Here is a 19935-nt window from a genome sequence, read left to right as displayed (position 1 = left end):
AAGAGGAAATGAGCAGACCTATTTAAAGTCACTGCTTGTCTCCTTTTGCTGAAGAAATATGTTAGGTTACAAATAGAAACTCTAGAATTAAAATTATCTGTTTTCCTTCCTGGGTAGAGAGAAGGGTTTCTTGACATATTTTACATGAGATTTGATGTTTTCATTTTTTTCCAAGTTGTTCAGATCATTCCTGCGTTCTAATAGATAAACAGGAGGATTTGTTTTTTCTATTTCTTTTTTTTTTTTTTTTTTTTGTGGGTAATGCAATCACCCTGATCATGACTGAGTCCTCCTAGACTGGAGGCTGGACTAACACAGGGGTTTGCAATATTCTTTATCTTATAAATACTGTTTCTTCTATCTGCCAAAGCAGGAGGAAAGAGTCTACTGCATTCCAATGGGCACTGGGTCACACCAGCATCAGGCACTAAGCACTGCCTTTAATCAGACATTTGTGGTACCACGCAAAAATATGTGGCATTTTTTGTTTTCTTTGATCAACTTCCTCAGCTCTGCATGCCAGATGGAAGGGGAGGGAGCAATTTCAAGGACTCCCATTACTGTCCTCTCAGAGAAAATTTTGTCAAGGATATTACTAGATTAGCCTTTTCCTCACTTTTTTTGGTCCCTGTTCATTATAATTACAGTTCATCACAATCAGATTAGGGTTTTACAATTTCAGTGGGCTGCTAGCCACATATATATACATGACCACTTTCAGAACTGAAGCATTTGTTCACAAAGTAGTTTCTAGTAGTTTCCAGTTACTGGTCTAATACAATGGGGTAGTCTAGGCCTATGGGACATAGATGCTATTCAATAAGCATGACCTACTGCAAAATGTTTTGTAGAAAAATACACAAAAGAGAGTAAGGATGGTGTTGGGTAGGCAGTGTTTTAATTTGATTGTGTTAAGGTTTTTCTATTTGATAAAAAGTCGAAAAGAAAACATTTCTTAGAGATTGCTGTTAAAAAAATAGAATTTGATATTTAATATTTAGTATTTCAAGAAGTTCTCTCCTATTAAAAAAAAAAAGGAAACCAATTTCATTTTTATCTACTAATACTCAGCTCTTCAAATTTGGTCCCAGTTAAATATGTTCTTAAAAATTGATAATTTTATTTTGTTTTTTCTTAAACTATACAGAAGTTATTCTTAATGATTTTTATCTCTTTTTCAAAAGCAAGAGCACACCTACCAATAGAATAGCAGATCCAGTCCTGGGCTTGTTTGTAGCTGGATATAGATGCAAAAAGTATCAGCATTTGGTGTTATTTTGAAGGAAACTTGACTCCAGCAAAGTGATGTCTAATCTTTTTATTTACATGAGCCAGATGAGGGGCATCACATCTCTTCTAACTCTGCAGCTAAACTTAGACACAGCTTATATCAATCAGACCCTTAACTTCATGTTAAAACACTTAAGTATTTATAGAAAAAGATGGGCTGAAAACTGAAGTCAGCATATATTAGAAAAACAGTAATAGCAAAAAGCTTTGTTGTTGTCAACCAGAAAGCTTAACCACATATTTGATCTAACAAAAACAGATGTGCAAGCACTACTGAAGGAAGTGGGGCACCTTTGATCTGCTGGCTTCTGCTGCTCACTTACAAAGGACAGTTGATTCCATTAATGAGGCTTTTCTGGTTTATTGGGTTCACTGATTTTATGCACCCAGAGCAGAAGGGAAATTGCACTACTCTCTAAGAAACCACTTTGATATCTTGTAAATACAGAGCCATAAAGCACTGGTGTCACTTACTGCCTTAAGTGTGATACCTTTGGAAACAGCTGTTATGATTTCTTGATGATATTTTAAGGGTGAGAATGGTGAGGACAGAGGTAATTCCCTGTCAGATGAGCTGATCTTTACTTATCTGTAAGGAATGAGTTCAGGTGAGAGAAGAAAGAAATCTTTCTTCAGAATGAGTCAGAATTACTAATAATCATTTATGAGGAAAACTAAAGTGAATGTGATTTCTAGCATACTGGGAAATGCCTGCTCAAATCAGAACAGATGGCTGAATAAACTAATGATGCCTTATTTGCATAAGTCAAGGGAGTCCCATTTACTCCCATTAATTACACTTATCAGTAGAGTATATTGCATGTAGTTAGCTCACTTAGTCACAGGATTTAATGAGACTTATAAGACCACACACAGTGTCTCAAACTCATGACAGTCCTGACATGAATACAAAATATTTTTTGAAGAGAGTCTGCCAATTTTAAATTTCAGAATTTTAAAGACACTTGCAGAGCCTCAAAGGCCATTCTCTCAGGAGTGCTCTTTCATGTAGCAGCTGCTAAGAAACTGAAGAGTCATGCCAAGGACAGATAAAATAAGATTCATCTCTGTTGCTATTTGTTTAGTTTACTAGCTGTTGCTGAAATAGATCGGTTATTTAGATTCTTGGTTTTATTGCTGTTTCACAAGGTTTTACAGAAAGTAGGAAGTTAAATAGTGAGCTCCTTTCATTTTCCTCCAATGAATGTCAATGCTGGATGATTTCCATTTGTGTCTTGTGTTATGCATGTCATTTTGAGCTTTGCTCTTGAATTTCTCCTTTCACTCTTAATTAACAGAACTGCCTAATAGGTATGTCTCAGCAGAGTTTCTTTGTTTTTATTTTTTACCTATAGTGACATTCCAATTTACTACAAATTATTGAACACTACAGTAATATTTAAAATGTGCTTTAAGTAAAATTAAGGTACAAGTGGCAAACTGATTCTCCTGGAAATCTATATTTTTGCTACAAAGTGGAATTATATTTTGACTATAAAATTTGATTTTGAACTCCACTGTCTTTTTTTTTTAATGCAAAGCTATTTCTGTCTTAAGGTTCTCATACCCAGTGAAGTGTGGATGCATTCATTTGCATGCAAGAAATTCAGTGGTAAACCCATCAGCTCACCCTGAGTTTGTGGGGAAAAAAGCAGAAAACCCACCTTCATGCGTGCCTGCTTGTAGACCAAGAGACCAGAATTTCATTAGTCTGTCCCCAGAGGGGGAAGAATAGGGCAAGACTGAGGCATAGTCTCTACCAGCTGAGCATGTCTGTGACTGGCTGTAGAGATTCAGCAGTTTTATTTTCTTCTTAAAAGGAATTACTCTGCCTAAAAAGCTGCAGTTCAGCCACTGCTACACTGCTTATACTCACCTTGAGCAGAGAGGAATGGTTTCTAAAGCTGCATGGAGTTTCACTGCTACTTCTATCAGCCTGTTGAGTTTAAAGGGACTTCAAAGAAGCAGGGTATTAAGCACTGCTACAAGGGCTCAAGTGTGAGTGAGAATAAAGTTTGAATCCTTTTACCACTAAGCACACAAAAATGGCTCTGAATTAATTTATGTAACAGACAGTAACCAAAGGACAGAGCAATAGATGAGCATTACAAAATTTCCTCTGCCCTCATGTGAGAAGATGAGCTCTCTGGAGCTGTGGCTGTACTCATATCCTGCACACCTACACCGGGAGCAGGCTGAGCACGGGGAATTTTTACGGGGTGATGTCACTACACATGCATGGTGCAGGGAAAGCATTAAGAAAGCAGGTCCTGCTGAACAGCATGGAATTTGCAATGAACACTCTTCTGGAAAGGGTGGGCTTACATTAACTTTAAAATGTCAAAACTGCTGAATATGCAGGTTTTTCTCTTTACGTTTCCTTGGACAATTGCATTTCAGAGTTGGAAGTGTTATTTCTGTGTACAGATGTGGAGTACTGGAATGGCAGCAGAACTACACATGGGGCTCCCAGCATGAACGGACTTTCTGTATTGGTTCTGGACAAGAGAAAAGGAAGACTTGCTCATGTGTTTTGGGTTTCTTCTGGTGTTAGTATCACGTTGCTATTGAGTATTTGTGGTAACTCCATTTAAATTAACAATGCTCTCTTTCAAAAGAAAACCAGTTCAGTGACATTATGATGCATAGCATGCTTCAGATTGAGTCTGTGGGAAAAGGAAAAATATTTTGGAGTAGGACTTCCCTGCAATATTCAACAAAACATATTGGATCATATGATGTTACCAACTTCAGTTAAGCTGTGAATTGTATTAAAAATCCCTTAACGGTGAAGAAAATTCAAATATGATTGAAATTGGTGTCTTGCTAATGAAAAGGCAAAGTTTATTTCCTGCTTATCCCAGTTCACCAGTTCCAAGTAATAATTATTCTGTACCCATAAAATAAGTACTTTTACGTAATGTATTGGTTTTTAGTAGAATGATTTCACCTAGTAAACAAATTAAACATCAGGGGAGGGGGAAAGTGTGATTTTTTTCCTCATTATAAATTAGTTCTGGTATACTGATTTATTTGTGTTAGTCATAAGTACAAGAAGTGTTTTTAGGATGATGACACAAATTCCTCGGAGGCTAGTTTTTTGGACAGGTTGCAGATGTTTCACGAGAATTTTTTTGAAAAGTATTAGGCAAATGAGAGAGCAAGCCTCAGTCAGGCAGATAAGATTCAGTCTCAGTACAGGGATTTTATTTCCATTTCCTTTTTTTTTTTAATGAGTTACCAATCTTCTGTTCTAGCTTTCTTCAAAAAGCTATGCTGGGGCACCTTTCGGCGAGAAGCACCATGTTTTTGCCACATTCCAGGAGCAGTCAGACGTCTGATGGCAATTAAGAACCTGAAGTCAAATCCAGTTTTATGGGCTTACCCCTAAAAGTGGTGATGACCTTACTTGCTTTTTGCTTCAAGACCAAGTGCCTGTTTTGGTCTTGCCTTTAATTTCATTATATGCCAGCTTTCATACAAATAGGAAAAAAAAGAGAACAAATCCATGCAGAGACTTTAGTTATGTTGCTAAATGTACAGGAGGAGTTTCCACTCTTCAGCTCTCATGATGATTTAGAAAGATGCAAATAATTGAGACAAAAGATAAAAAGCCCACACTTGCTGGATATAAAGATGCAGTCTGCTTTTCAAGAACAACTATAAATTAATGAAAATTAACAACTATAAATGAATATAAATTATAAGTATAAATTAATTTTGGTCCCATGGAACTATTCCTGGGTTTTATAAACTCCTCTTATACCTCTGAATAATATATTATTATTATTTCTCATGTTTTCTAGAAAGCATTAATGGTAAAACAGAGAGGTGTGTAATCTAACCTTATCTACTTTGAGAATACAGGAAAATAACAAGGGAAGCTCTGGTGTACTCCTGTGTGTAACTAAATATCTGTTTAGCTGCTCCTCATTTCCACTCATGTCCTTTGAACTTAATGAGTTATGACCAGCAAAATAAATAACAAAAAAAAGGGAAGAAATATAAGATGTACAGAACAGTATATTTTAGTAATATTTTAAATATGATAAAATTTTTGTAATAAAGATAATTGCATGTATTTCTAGTACTAAGAAACTGTACTATAATCATCTGTGGGGTTTTTTTTTGCTATGCCTTTTGTGGTACTGTACTTAAAATTTTAACTGAACTGTCTTTGAAACATAAGAAAAATCATAGTTTCTAATGTTTTTAATGAAATATTTTCTTTAAATACTCTTACTTATTAAAGATAAATTTTCATGGTGGTCTAATTCTGATCTCTTTCTTGCAACACATTAGACAGAATGTAAGCTCTCTGCCATTTAGAAAAAAAGTCAGGTTTGCTCATTGCTGTGAACCCTCTGTCCTAAAGCAAAATTTCATCTTCAGCACTGTCACTCTATGGAGAGATGTATAAGTTAGAGTGTGCCCAACACCTGTTCCAGGCATTGCATGAACATATGGTGGTGTCTATCCTTGTCACAAACAATCTTTTGCTTCATATTGTGAACTGGCCCCTGGCAGAAAACTGAAATGGTGGGAATTAAATGGCTTGATGCTCTGAAGACAAAGGAAGAACCAGAGTAAATGATCTCAAAGTGGGCAGAGAAGAGTTAAATCCCTGTGAGGATTTCCCCAGGTGGTAAATACTGAAACCTCATGTTTGAAATTACATCTTGCTGTGGTAGCTCTGAAGAAATGGAACCAGATGTGCTCATCATTACCCATCAGGCCACCATGGCAAGCTAATTTTGCCAAATAGCCCAAATATACACAAAGCTGTAATGACCTTTAATTCCTAACAGCTTCAGTAGATCTTATTAAAAGCAGTGGTGGGCTCTCAGGGATCAGAAACTACTGGTTTCAGCTTTCAAACAGGCTGTGTGAGGATGCTAACCCCAATGACATTACAATATAAGATGTCTTATGAGCAAAAGAACTTTTATAAATAGTACTAATTAAAACATGGAAGAAGAAGATGAACTCATGAAAGGAGTAAGAGAAGTTTCTTAGCAATCATTTTTGCTTTCTGCAGTTTGAGGAAAAAAAATAAAGAAAGGAGATTGTCATTATTTCTGTTCTTAAATCCAAAGACCTGATGGATGACAGAACAATGTAGGAATTCAGATAGTGGGATAGTGGGAAAGGAATCAGGTTTTATAGTCATCCATAAATGTTGCAATGGCAGTAAAGTGTTAGAGTACATGTTACAAGCATTTCTACTTAGGTTTGCTAAATCATTTCTACTTCTCATGGTAGTTGGAAAGATTGAGAAACGTGGACTATCTTTTTATTGGTCTTTGAAATCTCAGCAAAATACCTATCTTCAATACACGGATATTCTGTTGGACTACATTCTTTCCTCAGTGAAGTTATTGTTGCTTTCACATCAGCAAAATTGCTTACTCCTCATAAGTAAAAAACTACTTAAATTTTCTGTAATGAGAAAGTATTCCAATTTGAGATCATCTAATTTTACTGCTTCACATACCTGCTTCACATAACCTATTACAAGATACTTAAGAAATTTCCCAAATTAAATTCATCAGCAATATCTACATATATATCTAATATTCGATCAACAAATTGAGAGGTTTCATCTCTAACCTAATATCTCATTTTTCCATTGTTTTAACTGCATATTCAGTTGAAGAACAAAATCTCCAGAGGATTATAACACAGATATACACCAGCCAGCCTTAGTAAGGTTAGCATACCATGGAACATAACTGTGCATATACCTCACTGCACTACCACATTTCTAGAGGGGTACAGAAGGAGGTTTCTTTTGAAATTATACAAAGTGAACATATGTAATATCTTACTATGTCAGGTTGCAGGCCAGACCCTTAAAGCCTAAAGATGACAACACATGCCCATAAGAAATGGAACAGATTTTATCAAGTACTTTCAAAGGACAGACTCAAACTGAAAAGTGGCTTCAAGTTATATTAAAAAGCTTCCATGGCTGGGAAATGAGCCAAGGAATCTGTGTTTCTACAATACTTGTGCTGATGCCAGTGATAAATATTTGTGCAGTAATTTTCTTTCCTGCTTGAAGTATCTGAGCGCTTGTTTGAGGGTCTTAACAGACTACAGATAATTTCATCTTCCAGTGAACAAAAGATTCAAAATCAAATTATAGAGGTTACTACTAGAGTAAGAAAATTGAGAAAATGATATCTGAACTCAAAAATTAAAATGAACCATATAGAATTATCAAATGTGCAAATTACTGTGTGAGATTTTATGAGATTTATAAGGTAGAAGGTTAGAACTGCAGGTCATAGTATTCTTTTTGGCTCAGAAAAGGAACTGTGGCTTTCCCATATGATCTGAGACACAAAAATGATGAATTGGCAGTCAACTAGTAAACAGCTCTCCGGGAATTCTGGATTAACCCCAACATTAGATTTAAAGCCAAGGAACAGTCTTATTAGAGAACTTTATTAGAAAAATTTAGAGACATTCTGACTATGAGATTATTTTTGCTTAAGCATTCTTCCTATCTTATTCACTTATTGTAGAAATCCAGAAGATTAATCTACATAGCAAGAAACGTATATATATATATATATATGTATACGTGTGTGTGTGTGTGTATGTATGCATGCACTGTATGTAAAAATATCAAATTGAAAAATCATATGGAAACATGATCTTCCTTTTCTTTGTTGATGCAACTGTGAACAAAACCACTCTAATTCTGGCTGAAAGATTGAATGTCGGATTTTATCAGTACTGTAATCCTCATTAAGTTCTCAGACTAAAATGTGTGGTGCACAGAGGAATATGGTCAGCACTTCTGTATTTGAAGTTGGAGTTGTGGATATGTTCATTCAGCAAATTCTTGCAGCAGAAAAACAAACAAATTCATCAACATAAATGTCTGATTGCAATCCTGTTTGTCTTGGTTCTGCACAACAAGACATTTTTAGGCAGCACCTTCTCGTGTTAGGAAAAAGACAAGAGTTTTTCTTCTTCAGGTCCATTACATGAAATTAGTTCACTATGCCATCAATTAAAAGCAGAAGGGAACAAAATCAGTGTTCTGCTTAACTTCAGCAACTGTCCTCAAAATTATTATCTAAGGTTTCTATGCTTTTTGAATCCTACCAAACTTTCAGTTTAATCTGAACTACCTTATAGCAAGATCACTCACATTTATATCTCCCCCAAGCTATCAAGCACTCTTAGCAAACTAATTGATGATAAAGTAAACCCTCTCTCAATCAGGTTGCTCAGTAAAGTTGTTTTCATCTGCATTGAAAAACGTTATGTTTTTTGTCTCTGTGTGGGGTTCAAAAAACCAGGAATATTTGATTAACTACTGATCAGAGGTAGCATCATGGCAGATGAATATCACATACTTGAAGGTTTAACTTACCATCCTCAAATTAATGTGTTTGGGATGAGGGGAAGTAGGCATGGAAAGAGCTAGTGTATCAAGGTAAGCACAGCACACAAAGCAGCTGTGTACCTCACTGAGGCAAAAATCAAGATGTGTTGACAAGTAGCAGATATGGAGAGAAAATAGAGGATTGAGGTCAGGCTTCTTTTGCACCAGCTTCTGGGAACATTTCACAGTCATGTCTCTGTGCCTGAGCTCTGAATACTGACTGCAAAGATGGACAAATGATATTTCAAAGCATGAGATGTCATATAAAAGTCTTGGGTGGAAGTGAACTGCTTTCTTGGCCTTTTGAAATCATAGTTGCTTTTAGGTATTTCACAGATAGCGACCTGGAAGACTATCAGATTAATGAGCAAAGTAAAAGCAAAAAAGACATTGTACATTCAATAATATATGAACTATACATGAGACAACACAAATTTCTGTTTTTCTCAGTGCTATGGACCAGCATCAGCTTAAAGCCTTGACATTTTCTGAGGTGACTGGTGGTGACAGGCAGTTACCCACCAAGCTCTTCTTGCCCATGGCTCATCAGGGCAGGCCAGTTCTTCCTTCAGCTCACATGGCAGATTCTTTGCTACTGCAGGATGGCTGCCAAAACAGAACTTCATCATCAAGGAGCTCTTTCAGAAACTCTGAAAGAATGCTGTGAAATTTGAACTGAATACTGATAGAGACTAAGAGCCTTTTGGAGCATCAACAAAAATATCATCTAAAGCTGAACAGCCTTGTATTGGTTCTGTCTTATCTCTCCCTGCCAAATGAAATTGTATTGGTACACAAGAGAGACCTCAAAATGTGAAAGAAGAGAAAAGCAGAATGCAGACTTCTTTTTCCTTATGCCTTTCCAGCAGTTTCTATTAGTTCAGGTCCCTCAGAAATATGTGTCAAACTCTCATCCCTATTTGTGAGAAACTGCAAAACATAAACCACTCTAATTTCTAATACAGTATAATCCAAAAGCTACAGCAATGGATAGGCTCCATTCTATTTTCACATAAGAGAGCATGAGAAATTAAAGATGCATTTGAAGTCAAATCACAAGAGACATGGGTGTGAAGTAGGATGAAGTAAAAAAAAATCTTACATCTTTGCACATCTGGTCACAACTTTATAATATATTGCTTTGAAAATAGCTTCTCAGATCTTATTACCTACTTTTGCTATTGTATTTTTTTTCTGCTGCCCAACTAACTGACTGACTAGCTAGCTGTTATAAATTTATTTTGTTCTTTTTTTTTGTATGTTTAATCTACTATTTGGAAGTAGAATCTGCCTAAACATTTCTCTCCTATTATTTTTATTAGCTGCCTCTGTATAAGATTAACACAGATACGTGCACCCTTAGACAAACACATCCATAACTCAAAAAATAAACTATACTGCTAATTGACCTTCAAAGAGTTTGGAAATACTGATACCACTGAGCAAACTCCATACATGGAGATACTTCCTGCACTGGAATAATTTGGCCCATTTTTTGTTTTCCCATATTCCTGCAAGTTGGTGAACAGGGCAGTGCAGGAGGAAGCTCAGTGGATTGGTAAGGTCTCTCTGCCTGTTCTGGTATGAGTGGCTGCTGCTTTTTTTTGGGGGTACATAATACATACTTCTATGGATTCTGATGTTACTCTCTCCTGCTGAGCACTGACAGTGGTTGTTTAACAGATTATAATATCTTCAAATTGATCTCAATTTCTTTCACAGTGCTGCAACATTTATTATTAAGGATATTGATCAGTCAGGCAATCAATGTGCTGTGATGTTTCTCTCTGTTTCATTCCCCTCAAAAAAATTAAGTGCATGGCTACATAAAATGCAAATGCAAGTTTAGTCAGTTTTTGAAAATTCACTTCAACCTCTTAATAGGATGCCCACTGAACAGAAAGCTGTTTTGCTAGCACTAGCTCTATTTTCAGTGATAAAAAGCTGAAGGAACTAGTCTTTGGAAATGGTTTAAATTCTTATAAAAGCAATTCTATAATATGTAGAGGATAATAATTTTTATAATTAAAAAATATAAGGCATTTGTTTGCACAGAGATACTATACAGCTTCTTGGATATGTTGGTTTTTTTTCTGGTTTTTTGTTTGGTTTTTTTCCTTTTTTACACTGTTTTTAGCCAAAGAATTATTCAGTGAGTTCCTAAAGTGTAGCCTACAACATAAGTAGGCTCCCTCCTGTGTCTGCTCCAATAGTGGCATTCCCTCAGAGTAATAAATATTCTCTATATGGCAATTAGGTTTAGGCATGATTGTAAATGCAAAGTTCACAAGGTTGCCATTAATATTATCTTACATCCTCATTTCCTGTTGTCTTCATAGCTTAACATGTTTACTTTTAAAATAGAACATAATTAGCAAATCATATAGCTCATTTTTACTGAAAATAGCAGCTTGGTGAAATGCTTCTTATCATTTGGGGCTGACCTTCCCACAGACTGCATATCCTGGAACAGAGTATTGTAATAAGAGAAATCAGTTCTTTTGAATCTGGGCCAAAAAGTAATTTAATTTCTCTGGCTGCCCCCCTCCTTTCCAGCTCTTCTCCCCATCTCCCCAGTAACACTCACATATGTGAGTTGGAGTTAAGAAGTTGCAGTTGGTAAACAAAACAAAGACAAAAACTGCTAAGAAGTTAATGAAAACATCAGTAAGTCATAGCATCTGGATCTCATCATCCACCTCTGACGTAAGGAAGATGTCCAGATGTTAGCAGAACTGTAGCAGTTGAAATATTTTGTGAGCAAGACTCCTTCCAAACAATCAGATACAAAGCAGTTCAGCACTTTCAGCAGTTTTTAGGAATGTTTCAAATATATAGTGGTCTTTTAGATGTGCAAAAGGCCTGCTCAGTGCTGAAAGAACTCACGGCCTCAGGAGCTGGGTCTGGGGATTGTGAGCCTCTGCCTTTGGTAAGTGCACATGAATGTTCAAAGGGCAGGAGAAGATGAGGCCTCCTGGTTGTCTGTCATTAGCACAGACTTCTAGCAGAGACACAATGCTGCTTATCTCGTGCTATCCAGTGTTTAAGATGAGAGTTTAACAATTTCCACCATGATGAATTACAAAACTGGGCCTGGAGAGAGCAGGCCATAATTTTCATCTTTCTCACTCATTTTTAATCCCCATTTGACCACGTGTACCACATATAAGCCTGCATGCTGAAAAATATAAATTATGAGGCTGGTTTCCTAACAGGTGGTTGCCAGGTGTATTGCATCTTTCCTTCCACTCCTGTCAGAGCTGCCTGATGGAGCAGTGACATTTTTCACATTTGGGTGCTCATTCTCCACGTGCAGAGTTACACAATTGCTCAGTTCCTCTTGGACACGATTTGTGGACGGCTCTGGGTGTGCTCCCTTCCTCCTTGACCCATGCTAACAAAGAATCAGTTTGGGGTCCCCACAAAAACAGTGAAGTTATTTCTAAAAATTCCTAATTGCTGAAGTGTCTGGGGACTGGATTTTCTGCACATCCCTAAAATCTGAGGCAGGACAGGACACTGGCTTGCTGTCTGATTGCTGCAGTCCTAGAATTGGCTACAATGACTGCAGAAAAAAACAGAAAAATGACAGAAAAAACCAGAACACTGAAAAAGGGTGTATTTACATAATCTTCTCCAGCTGTTGTATTTTGAATGCATGAGGATTTTGTAGCAACCACTTTTACAATATGCTTAGTATACTGTGTTCTTCTTATTGTAAACTTTGACTAAACAGTGCCACTGTTGTTGCCTGATTAGAGAAATGATGGTGGAGCTCCATGAGATAAATGTTTAAAATTTCATTAATGGAGGAAAATGGGAAAGTCATATAAAAAGCTGTCCAATTGTTCGGTCTCCCAACAGTGCAATTTAGCTCAGTTGTATGAAAATATCTATTACAAATATACAAGGCGACAGAGTATGCACACATTCTCCTCTCTTTGAGAGCTTGAACCTCTTTTGGCATTAGACTTCAAATTAGAAGAATAAGAGGCTTGGAAACAAGACATTCCAGTAGCTGAAAATAAACACCAGCTTCACACTGGTGAAGCTTCACACAGGCACCTTCAACATTTTTTGGCACTTCTCTACATTTTCATGTAGAGAATAAGAAATTGAGAAACAGAATATGGAATAAAATCCAATGATGCATTTAATTCCCAGGGCTATTTTGAGTGAGTATTTTGACTGAAGGACATTGCCTTTAATGAATTACAGTCATTCCATGATAAAAACACCAATGCTAAAAAAGGCATACAATACAATACTCTAGATAGCTTATTGGAATTTAGTGCGGCAATATTTTCAAAAAATTAGACAAGTGTGTGCTATTTATGAAATGTATTACTTCTGGTTGCATTTGATATCTGAATTTGAAAGATGTGAAGAATAATAAGCTACAAGAAATGAAACTGATGTTTTCTCAAAAAACATGCTTACAATGTAAGCTTTTTTAGTAATTATATTGATAGCAGCAAAGCTTATGAGTACTCTCAAAGGGAGGAAACTGTGTATGGTAATGATATTTAACCATTCAACCAAAATAAATTATTAATAGTTTTTTTATTATTTTTGCACTGGGTGTGCTACCCTTGCTTTATTGTAGACATAGCTCCTTCAGTTATCAGACAATTGTTATTTACTGTTTTCCTATTTATTTTCCATAAATTATGCTCTATTTACAAATACCGATAAAATCAATAGTTGATTATGCTCTACATCATGGTAGGTGGCTAGGTTGAGTATTTATATAATAGCCTGAGTAAAGTACCAAAACTGTAGGAGATTTTCTCCAGATTGGGGGTCAGTAATTTCCTAAAAATGCTGATAGAGACAAACAGTGATATATCTGAAGCTATATTTCAAGTGCTCTTGGGCTCTGCAAAGTATCCGTTTTCTAAGACCTTATTTCACCTACACACACTATAAATCTTTCTCCAGTCTCAGAACAAAGCAAACACCTCAAGAAGTAATTTCTCTTCTGCGTGAGCATAAATTCTGAGGACAGTTGAAATGCAGTGCAAAATTCTTCACTTAACATGGGGCTTAAAAAAATTTGAAAGGATAAAAATTCCTTTCTTTCCTTCCTTTACTTGCTATAAACAGCTACAGACATGCTTTGAAGTATAAGCAATATCTGAGAAATGTTTAAGAATTATTAGATATTTATACTCACAGACTTCACAATCTGTACATGAGTATGTTTTAAGGCATCAGAGGTAAGAGGAAAGTGTAAGAGAAAACAGCAATTATAAATCCACTGGAAATACAGGGATGTTGATAATGGAGAACAAATTAGGCATCAACAAGAAGAGAGAGAATGCGGCAGATGCACACAATGTTCCTTGCCAAGTCCAACAAATTGATAATGGCCAGTAGAACGAAAAATTAAATAGTGGTATAATTTTAGCTAATCATGATAAATTAAAGAATAAAAGGTCTACCCAAAGGGCCTTGCAGAAAATTTTTCATTAAGAGACTCAAAAATAACCCAGCCGGTACTAAAACCATGAAAACTAGATGGAAGTTGACTGATAATCTTCTAAAAGTAATCTAAATGGAAATGAATTGTTTGATGGGATTACTTTTACACCAACCCCTGAGTTCCCTCTTTGGCTATATCTTTAGCAATAGCTTACAAGGACATACAGAATCATTCTGGATGACTCAAGTACTAGCAAAGTAGGCATAATGAGAATTGGTCTGTAACAGATCTTGGAAATTGAGTAATTTTGATTTCTTTGGCAATGAACAGAAAACAAAACCAATAAAAACAATGGCAGCAAAAGCCCTCTTAAGTAGGCTAGAAGGTACAAATTAAATACATTCCTGGAGTAAATACAATATTGAGAAATTTTAGTGAACTTTAAATTAGAAAAAAAAAAGACAATTGAACATGAGACTTGGTAAGTAGGAAATAAACAATATAATTTCAACTAGAATAGCTGAAAGTTTATTTTTAAAATACCAAATAACAAAATTTTTACCCCAGGCTTTCAATGGCTAAGCTTCTGCAGCAGAACTATCAGTAATTCATCAACCTCAGACTACCTACACATTCTTTTTTTTGTCTATAATACCAGAATTTCAGAAGACAATGTAACTTTTGCACCATAAAAAAAGTCCCTTAATTTAAGACAGGCACATTAGTAGTCAGTTGTATTCATGCATCATTCCAAAATATGCCGGTGAAAATGTAAAAGCCAGGATCTTTAGTGATGTTGTATGGTGTACATAATGGCTCTTAGTACAATGCAGATAAATGCTACATTGGGTGATGTAAATTCAGAGAACAGTGAAGGCACTAGGAGAAATCTGTCTAAAATGTTTTGAGGGTGTGTGCCTCTGAGAGCTGAGAATGATGCTTCCTGTTCTGTGAAAGCTCACTCTGTGCTGCTGCCCTTGTGCATGAAATCCTGGTCTCTTTGGGAGGTCTGTCCACTGAAGAAGCCAGAATGTTCTTTTCTTCCCAGCTGAGGATGTGGTCTGACATTAGTAAGGGGAATTAACTGGGAACTCCAATTCTATTTCTTGTGAATGCAGTAATAGGAAAAGTTACCACTTTTATATTGCCTATTTAGAGGCTCTGTCAACTTAAGTCTTCTTCTCTCCTTAGTCCTTATTTTTTGCTGGTCACTCTATTATCTGTTACCCCAAATTTTTTCTCAATTCTGGTGGGCATTTTAGATGTCCCAGAAATTGAAAATATTTAATGATTTACCTAGTGAATAATTTTCTACATTTTAAGATCTCCAGATATGACTATATACATGTGTCTAGATGTTCTTTTTCTCTGTAAATCAAGAAGGAGGAAAAAATACAGAGTAGAAAACCATGATCTGTGCTGCTATGATGTGACTGTGATGAGCTGCAGCTCACTGCTCCTCAGGATAGGTATTTTATTTATAAATATATACCATATTCATATGCTATACCAAATTTATACAAGAGTAACAATGTACCATAATATGGAACAATAATATACCATATTTATATGAGTGTGCTCCACCCCAGCAGGCTGAATCCCAGGCAGCTCTGCCATGTGATGAGACAGCACAGGCAGTAACTCAGGCCTGGTGCTGGGGTTTGAAAGCAGCATCAGGATGCTGCTCCACAGTGCCCAGTATGGGAGAGCACACAGAGGTGACCTGAGAAGGCAGTCTGCATTCATTTGCATTCCTTTGCTACACCCACTCAAAATCAAAGTGTTTTCAGCTACAGTCAATTAATTCCATGCAGTTTTAACATTCCATGCAGCATCTCAAACATTTCGGATACCTTCTGTACAGGACTATTGCTGACTTTCTTTTGTGTCAGTAAGACTATATGATGATAGAATCTTAGAATGATAGAGTGGTTTAGGTTAGAAGGGATCTCAAAGATCATCTAGTTCCAGCTCCCTGCCATGGGCAGGGACACCTTCCATTAGACCAGGGTGGTCAAAACCGCATCCAGCCCTGTCTCAAACACCTCCAGGGACAGGGAGCAACCTGTGCCAGTGCCTCATTACCCTTATAGCACAGAATTTCTTCCTAACATCTAGTGTAAACCTACTGTCTTTCAGTTTAAGTCCATTACCCCTTGTCCTTTCCCTGCATGCCCTTGTGAAAAGTTCCTGTCCAGCTTTCTTGTAAGCCCCTTTTAAATACCGGAAGGCTGCTACAAGGTCTTCCCAAAGTCTTCTCTTCTCCAGCCATTCTTATCTAATGGAAAAAACGCTTTCTATGATATATTTTCTACTTAGGAAGTAGATAGTACTCCCTGTTTGATGATTATATCAAATTACATTTCATGAAGTGCTATTTCTGTGTGCAGGCTAGAAGGATTTTTTGAAGGCAAAACATTTGCTTTGTCTTGAATATTTCATGAAGAATGCATATTTCAGATTTTCTTCTTTCTTTTGCAAAGAATGTGTTTTTTTAAAGGCGTGTCCTGATAACACAAATTGCTGATCTAAGAGCATTTCTTCTTTCAGTGTCATGACCCTTCTTGACCATTTTCAGGTAGTCAGCAGTTTAAACTGCTGATATCCCAGAGAACAAACAGAACAGCAACACAACTTGCTGTTTTGTTTCTCTCCCTGAATCTCTGTTAATCATGAAGTATTTTCTGGAATACACCCTGATATCTACTCTAACTACCTACTTCTTATTGGGAGTTTAGCCTGATTTTTAGGTTTTCTGACAGACAGCAGCCCAAATATACTAGTGGACTGACAAGTCTGTATCACCAGCACAGCCTGGAAAATGAAACTGTCACAGTTTTTAAGGGTCCTCTAACATCTAAGCCTTGTATTGATAAAAACTGTGATGGCTCATAACCAGCTGCCAAGTAGAATAAAAACATGCCAACCCTTATCAGTGCAGCTAAAGGGGCTAAAGGGTTCACGTTCACTCCCCGTTTCTAGGAATGTGACAGAGTCTCCAGAAATATAATTAGCAGTTGTTTAGCCTACAAATATTTGATAATCATATGCAAGGTTAAATATATACATTTATCAAGTTCTCTTTGTATCCTGATAAAATCTGCATACTTTCATATGTAGGTCACATTCTAAAGGTATAAATTACATATCATTAAATGCTTTCCTATGTCAGCTGATGAGAGGGAAACAATTTTATAGAAGACAGTTGGTAGCAGTTGTTGTATGTGGACACAGGCCAGAGGTACTTGGACTCTGTTGATGCAAATGCCATCCTGAACGTAATGATAAATTAAAAAGCTCACTTCAAAGCATTCACATAAACATCTCCAGCAGGTAGAATGGCAAAGAATCTCAGGATAAACAAGTGTCCAGCTGACCAGGCAGCATGTAGATTAAACAAAGGCTGACTTGGCCCCACTGGCTTCCCTTTTATAGATTTGTGTAATATGCATGCCCTTTCTCTCAGAATTTCTTTCCTCTCAGTGCTTCTTCCAGTGGAGTTTCAGCACTGCCCTGAACATCAGGACCTGTGTTGTGACTGCTGCAACATGTCTTGCAATGGTTAAGGCTACCAAAGAATCCCAGTTTTATAACACACTTTTGAGATATGAAGTGGACTGTCTGCCCAGTTCTGTTTGCTGTGAAGAGAGGTTAATGTCCAATGCTTTTATGACACTGCCATATTTATGACCACCTACAAAGCACTAAAGTAAATATGATGCCCCATCTCCTGTGACCATGAGCTTTTACTGTATAACAGTGTAAAGCTGAATTCCTCTGCCTAGGAAACTCACTCTCCTTTGCCATCTATGGGAATAGGCACAGAATTAATCCAGTCACTTATACACGTGGGCAAAGCAAGGTTTTTATGAGTAGATCTAATTCAGAGCAGATTTTGCCCACGTGTTTCTTTATAGGCAATGACCACTCACTGCCTGATTACCCAATGTAATCAGTTTTGGAATCAGTACTCAACTGAATGTCTGTTATGCACTTAGCTACTCTTATTTCTGCAAAACGTAAACTCAGGAGAGTGATGTAAAAGTTCAGTTTACATTAGTAAGCCATAAAGTCTGCCTCTTGGTCATCTCATCCGATCTTATCATTATTCACATTTCTCCTCTCTCCTTCCTTCCCCCTGGAATAAACCACCCCCACTGTAAGTATACAAACAAACCAAAACAATCCCTCTGGCAGTCACACCCATTGTGCATTTCTGCTGCCTTTTTTGAAACCTCTAAATGCTGCAAAATAAAAGTAGCAACCTCAGCAGGGTGAATGAGAAGCATTCATCTAATAGACAATAAGAGAAGAGAAAAATAAAGTGAGTTAAATTATCTTCTTCTCCAGCCCTCTATTATGTTCTGCCCCCAGTTTTTGAATATTTGCAAGTCAAAATAAAAATGTGGACTGAAACTCTATAGATGGCTGGTAATTTATATCTCAGAAGCCTAGCTCTGGCATACCTGATACTCACTTGGAGCTCACAGCACTGAAATCCTTGCCAGAGGAAATACCAGTAATTGCTCAGTGCACAGCCCAGATATTCCAACTCACACACTCCTTGGCTACAAAACGCTCCGTAACGCAACTCACTGAAGCACATCACAGCAGTGAAGCACAAGGTCTGACCTAACAGCAAAATAAAATGCTTCAGCACACTTTAGTCTGAGGAATTTGTGCCATAGTACTGAACCAAAATTCACTGCTGTTCTTCTTTTAACCAAAGTTTGTCTCATCTAGTTAGAGGAGCACACACAGTTCCACCCTAGGCACAGCACAGATGTAACATGACACACAAACAAAAGGCTGGAGAAATACTCAGAGGCTACAGCGACACAAATGCAAATGATACCTCTTATTACTGTCATAGATTTTGATCCCTTATGAATTTTAAAATATCTTTATGTAATGTCCTTCTCACCTGCCAGTCGTCTGTCTCTCGTGTTTTTCCAGATAACATCCAAGGCTCTAGCAGTGGAGTCCCTGATATGATCACTGAATGATCTCCTCAGAGGGGCTTTCACCGGGTGATGCATAATGCAGATCGATCACACATCCAGGTCAAACGGCTGTAGCTTAGCCCCAGGAAAAAGGGCATTCTCTGCCGAGGATCTGTTTGGATTCCTCTTTGCCAGGCAGGCAGGTTGTTACTTTATATAATTTGTCATCAGCCTTGTGGAGCTTTCCCTTGAAGAGTCAGGCATTGCAGTTCTCACTGCGGATGCAGGAAAGCTCAGACTGCAGCCAGCCTACTGGAAAGCTGCCAAAATCTTACATCTGGAACAGTTTACAAATGAGCTAATGATACAGTCATTTAGATTTGGGGCTTTATTTGTGGATATCTATAGGATTCTAGCTTCCTGTTTGATCAAATAACTTACCAGGCACATACTTGCATGCTCATTTATTAGGATAATATTTCCCTGCTTAGCTGATATTTCAGGTAATCTTTCATGTTTGGACATGAAAAAGGTAAGAAATAGAAGAGAGATAAAGTAATTTTAAATATCTAGAGATCGGGTATTTTATTTTGTCACCATATTTTTTTGCATTTTACTCTACTTAAGGCAGAGAATAGAGCCTGATTCTGAGTTCCCTATATTTAGTACTTCATGACACACACCAATGAAAGGAAATAAAAAAATGAGAGGAAGAGGGGAGATAATAAAAAAGGAGAGGGAACTAAGCCCCCACACTTTGCTGAGTGGAAAGATAAGTTCCCATATGAAAAATATTTACCAATGTAACTGAGATTAATAGTCACAGTAAATGAAGCCATTTGACCTTGCTTATTTTGACCTTTTTAATTGATTAC

General features: G+C 36.9%; 1 protein-coding gene across 3 annotated transcripts in view; it reads right to left on the bottom strand.

Moving 5' to 3' along the window:
* Positions 1-19935, bottom strand: part of DLC1 (DLC1 Rho GTPase activating protein) — a 214317-nt gene that overhangs the window by 79195 nt on the left and 115187 nt on the right. Inside the window, exon 1 of one of the 3 annotated variants that reach the window (XM_058804399.1) lies at positions 19042-19253. The exons of the other annotated variants lie outside the window; for them this stretch is intronic. Within the exon in view, the coding sequence (XP_058660382.1) occupies positions 19042-19156 (115 nt within the window). The 5' untranslated portion in view covers positions 19157-19253. Of the gene's footprint in view, positions 1-19041; positions 19254-19935 lie in introns of those variants that run through there. 3 annotated transcript variants of the gene reach the window in all.

Source organism: Ammospiza caudacuta, chromosome 4 (genome assembly GCF_027887145.1).
Source record: "Ammospiza caudacuta isolate bAmmCau1 chromosome 4, bAmmCau1.pri, whole genome shotgun sequence".
NCBI classification, from domain to species: Eukaryota; Metazoa; Chordata; class Aves; order Passeriformes; family Passerellidae; genus Ammospiza; species Ammospiza caudacuta.
Note: the sequence above shows the minus strand (reverse complement) of the source record. Positions and strands in the feature narration are given on the sequence as shown.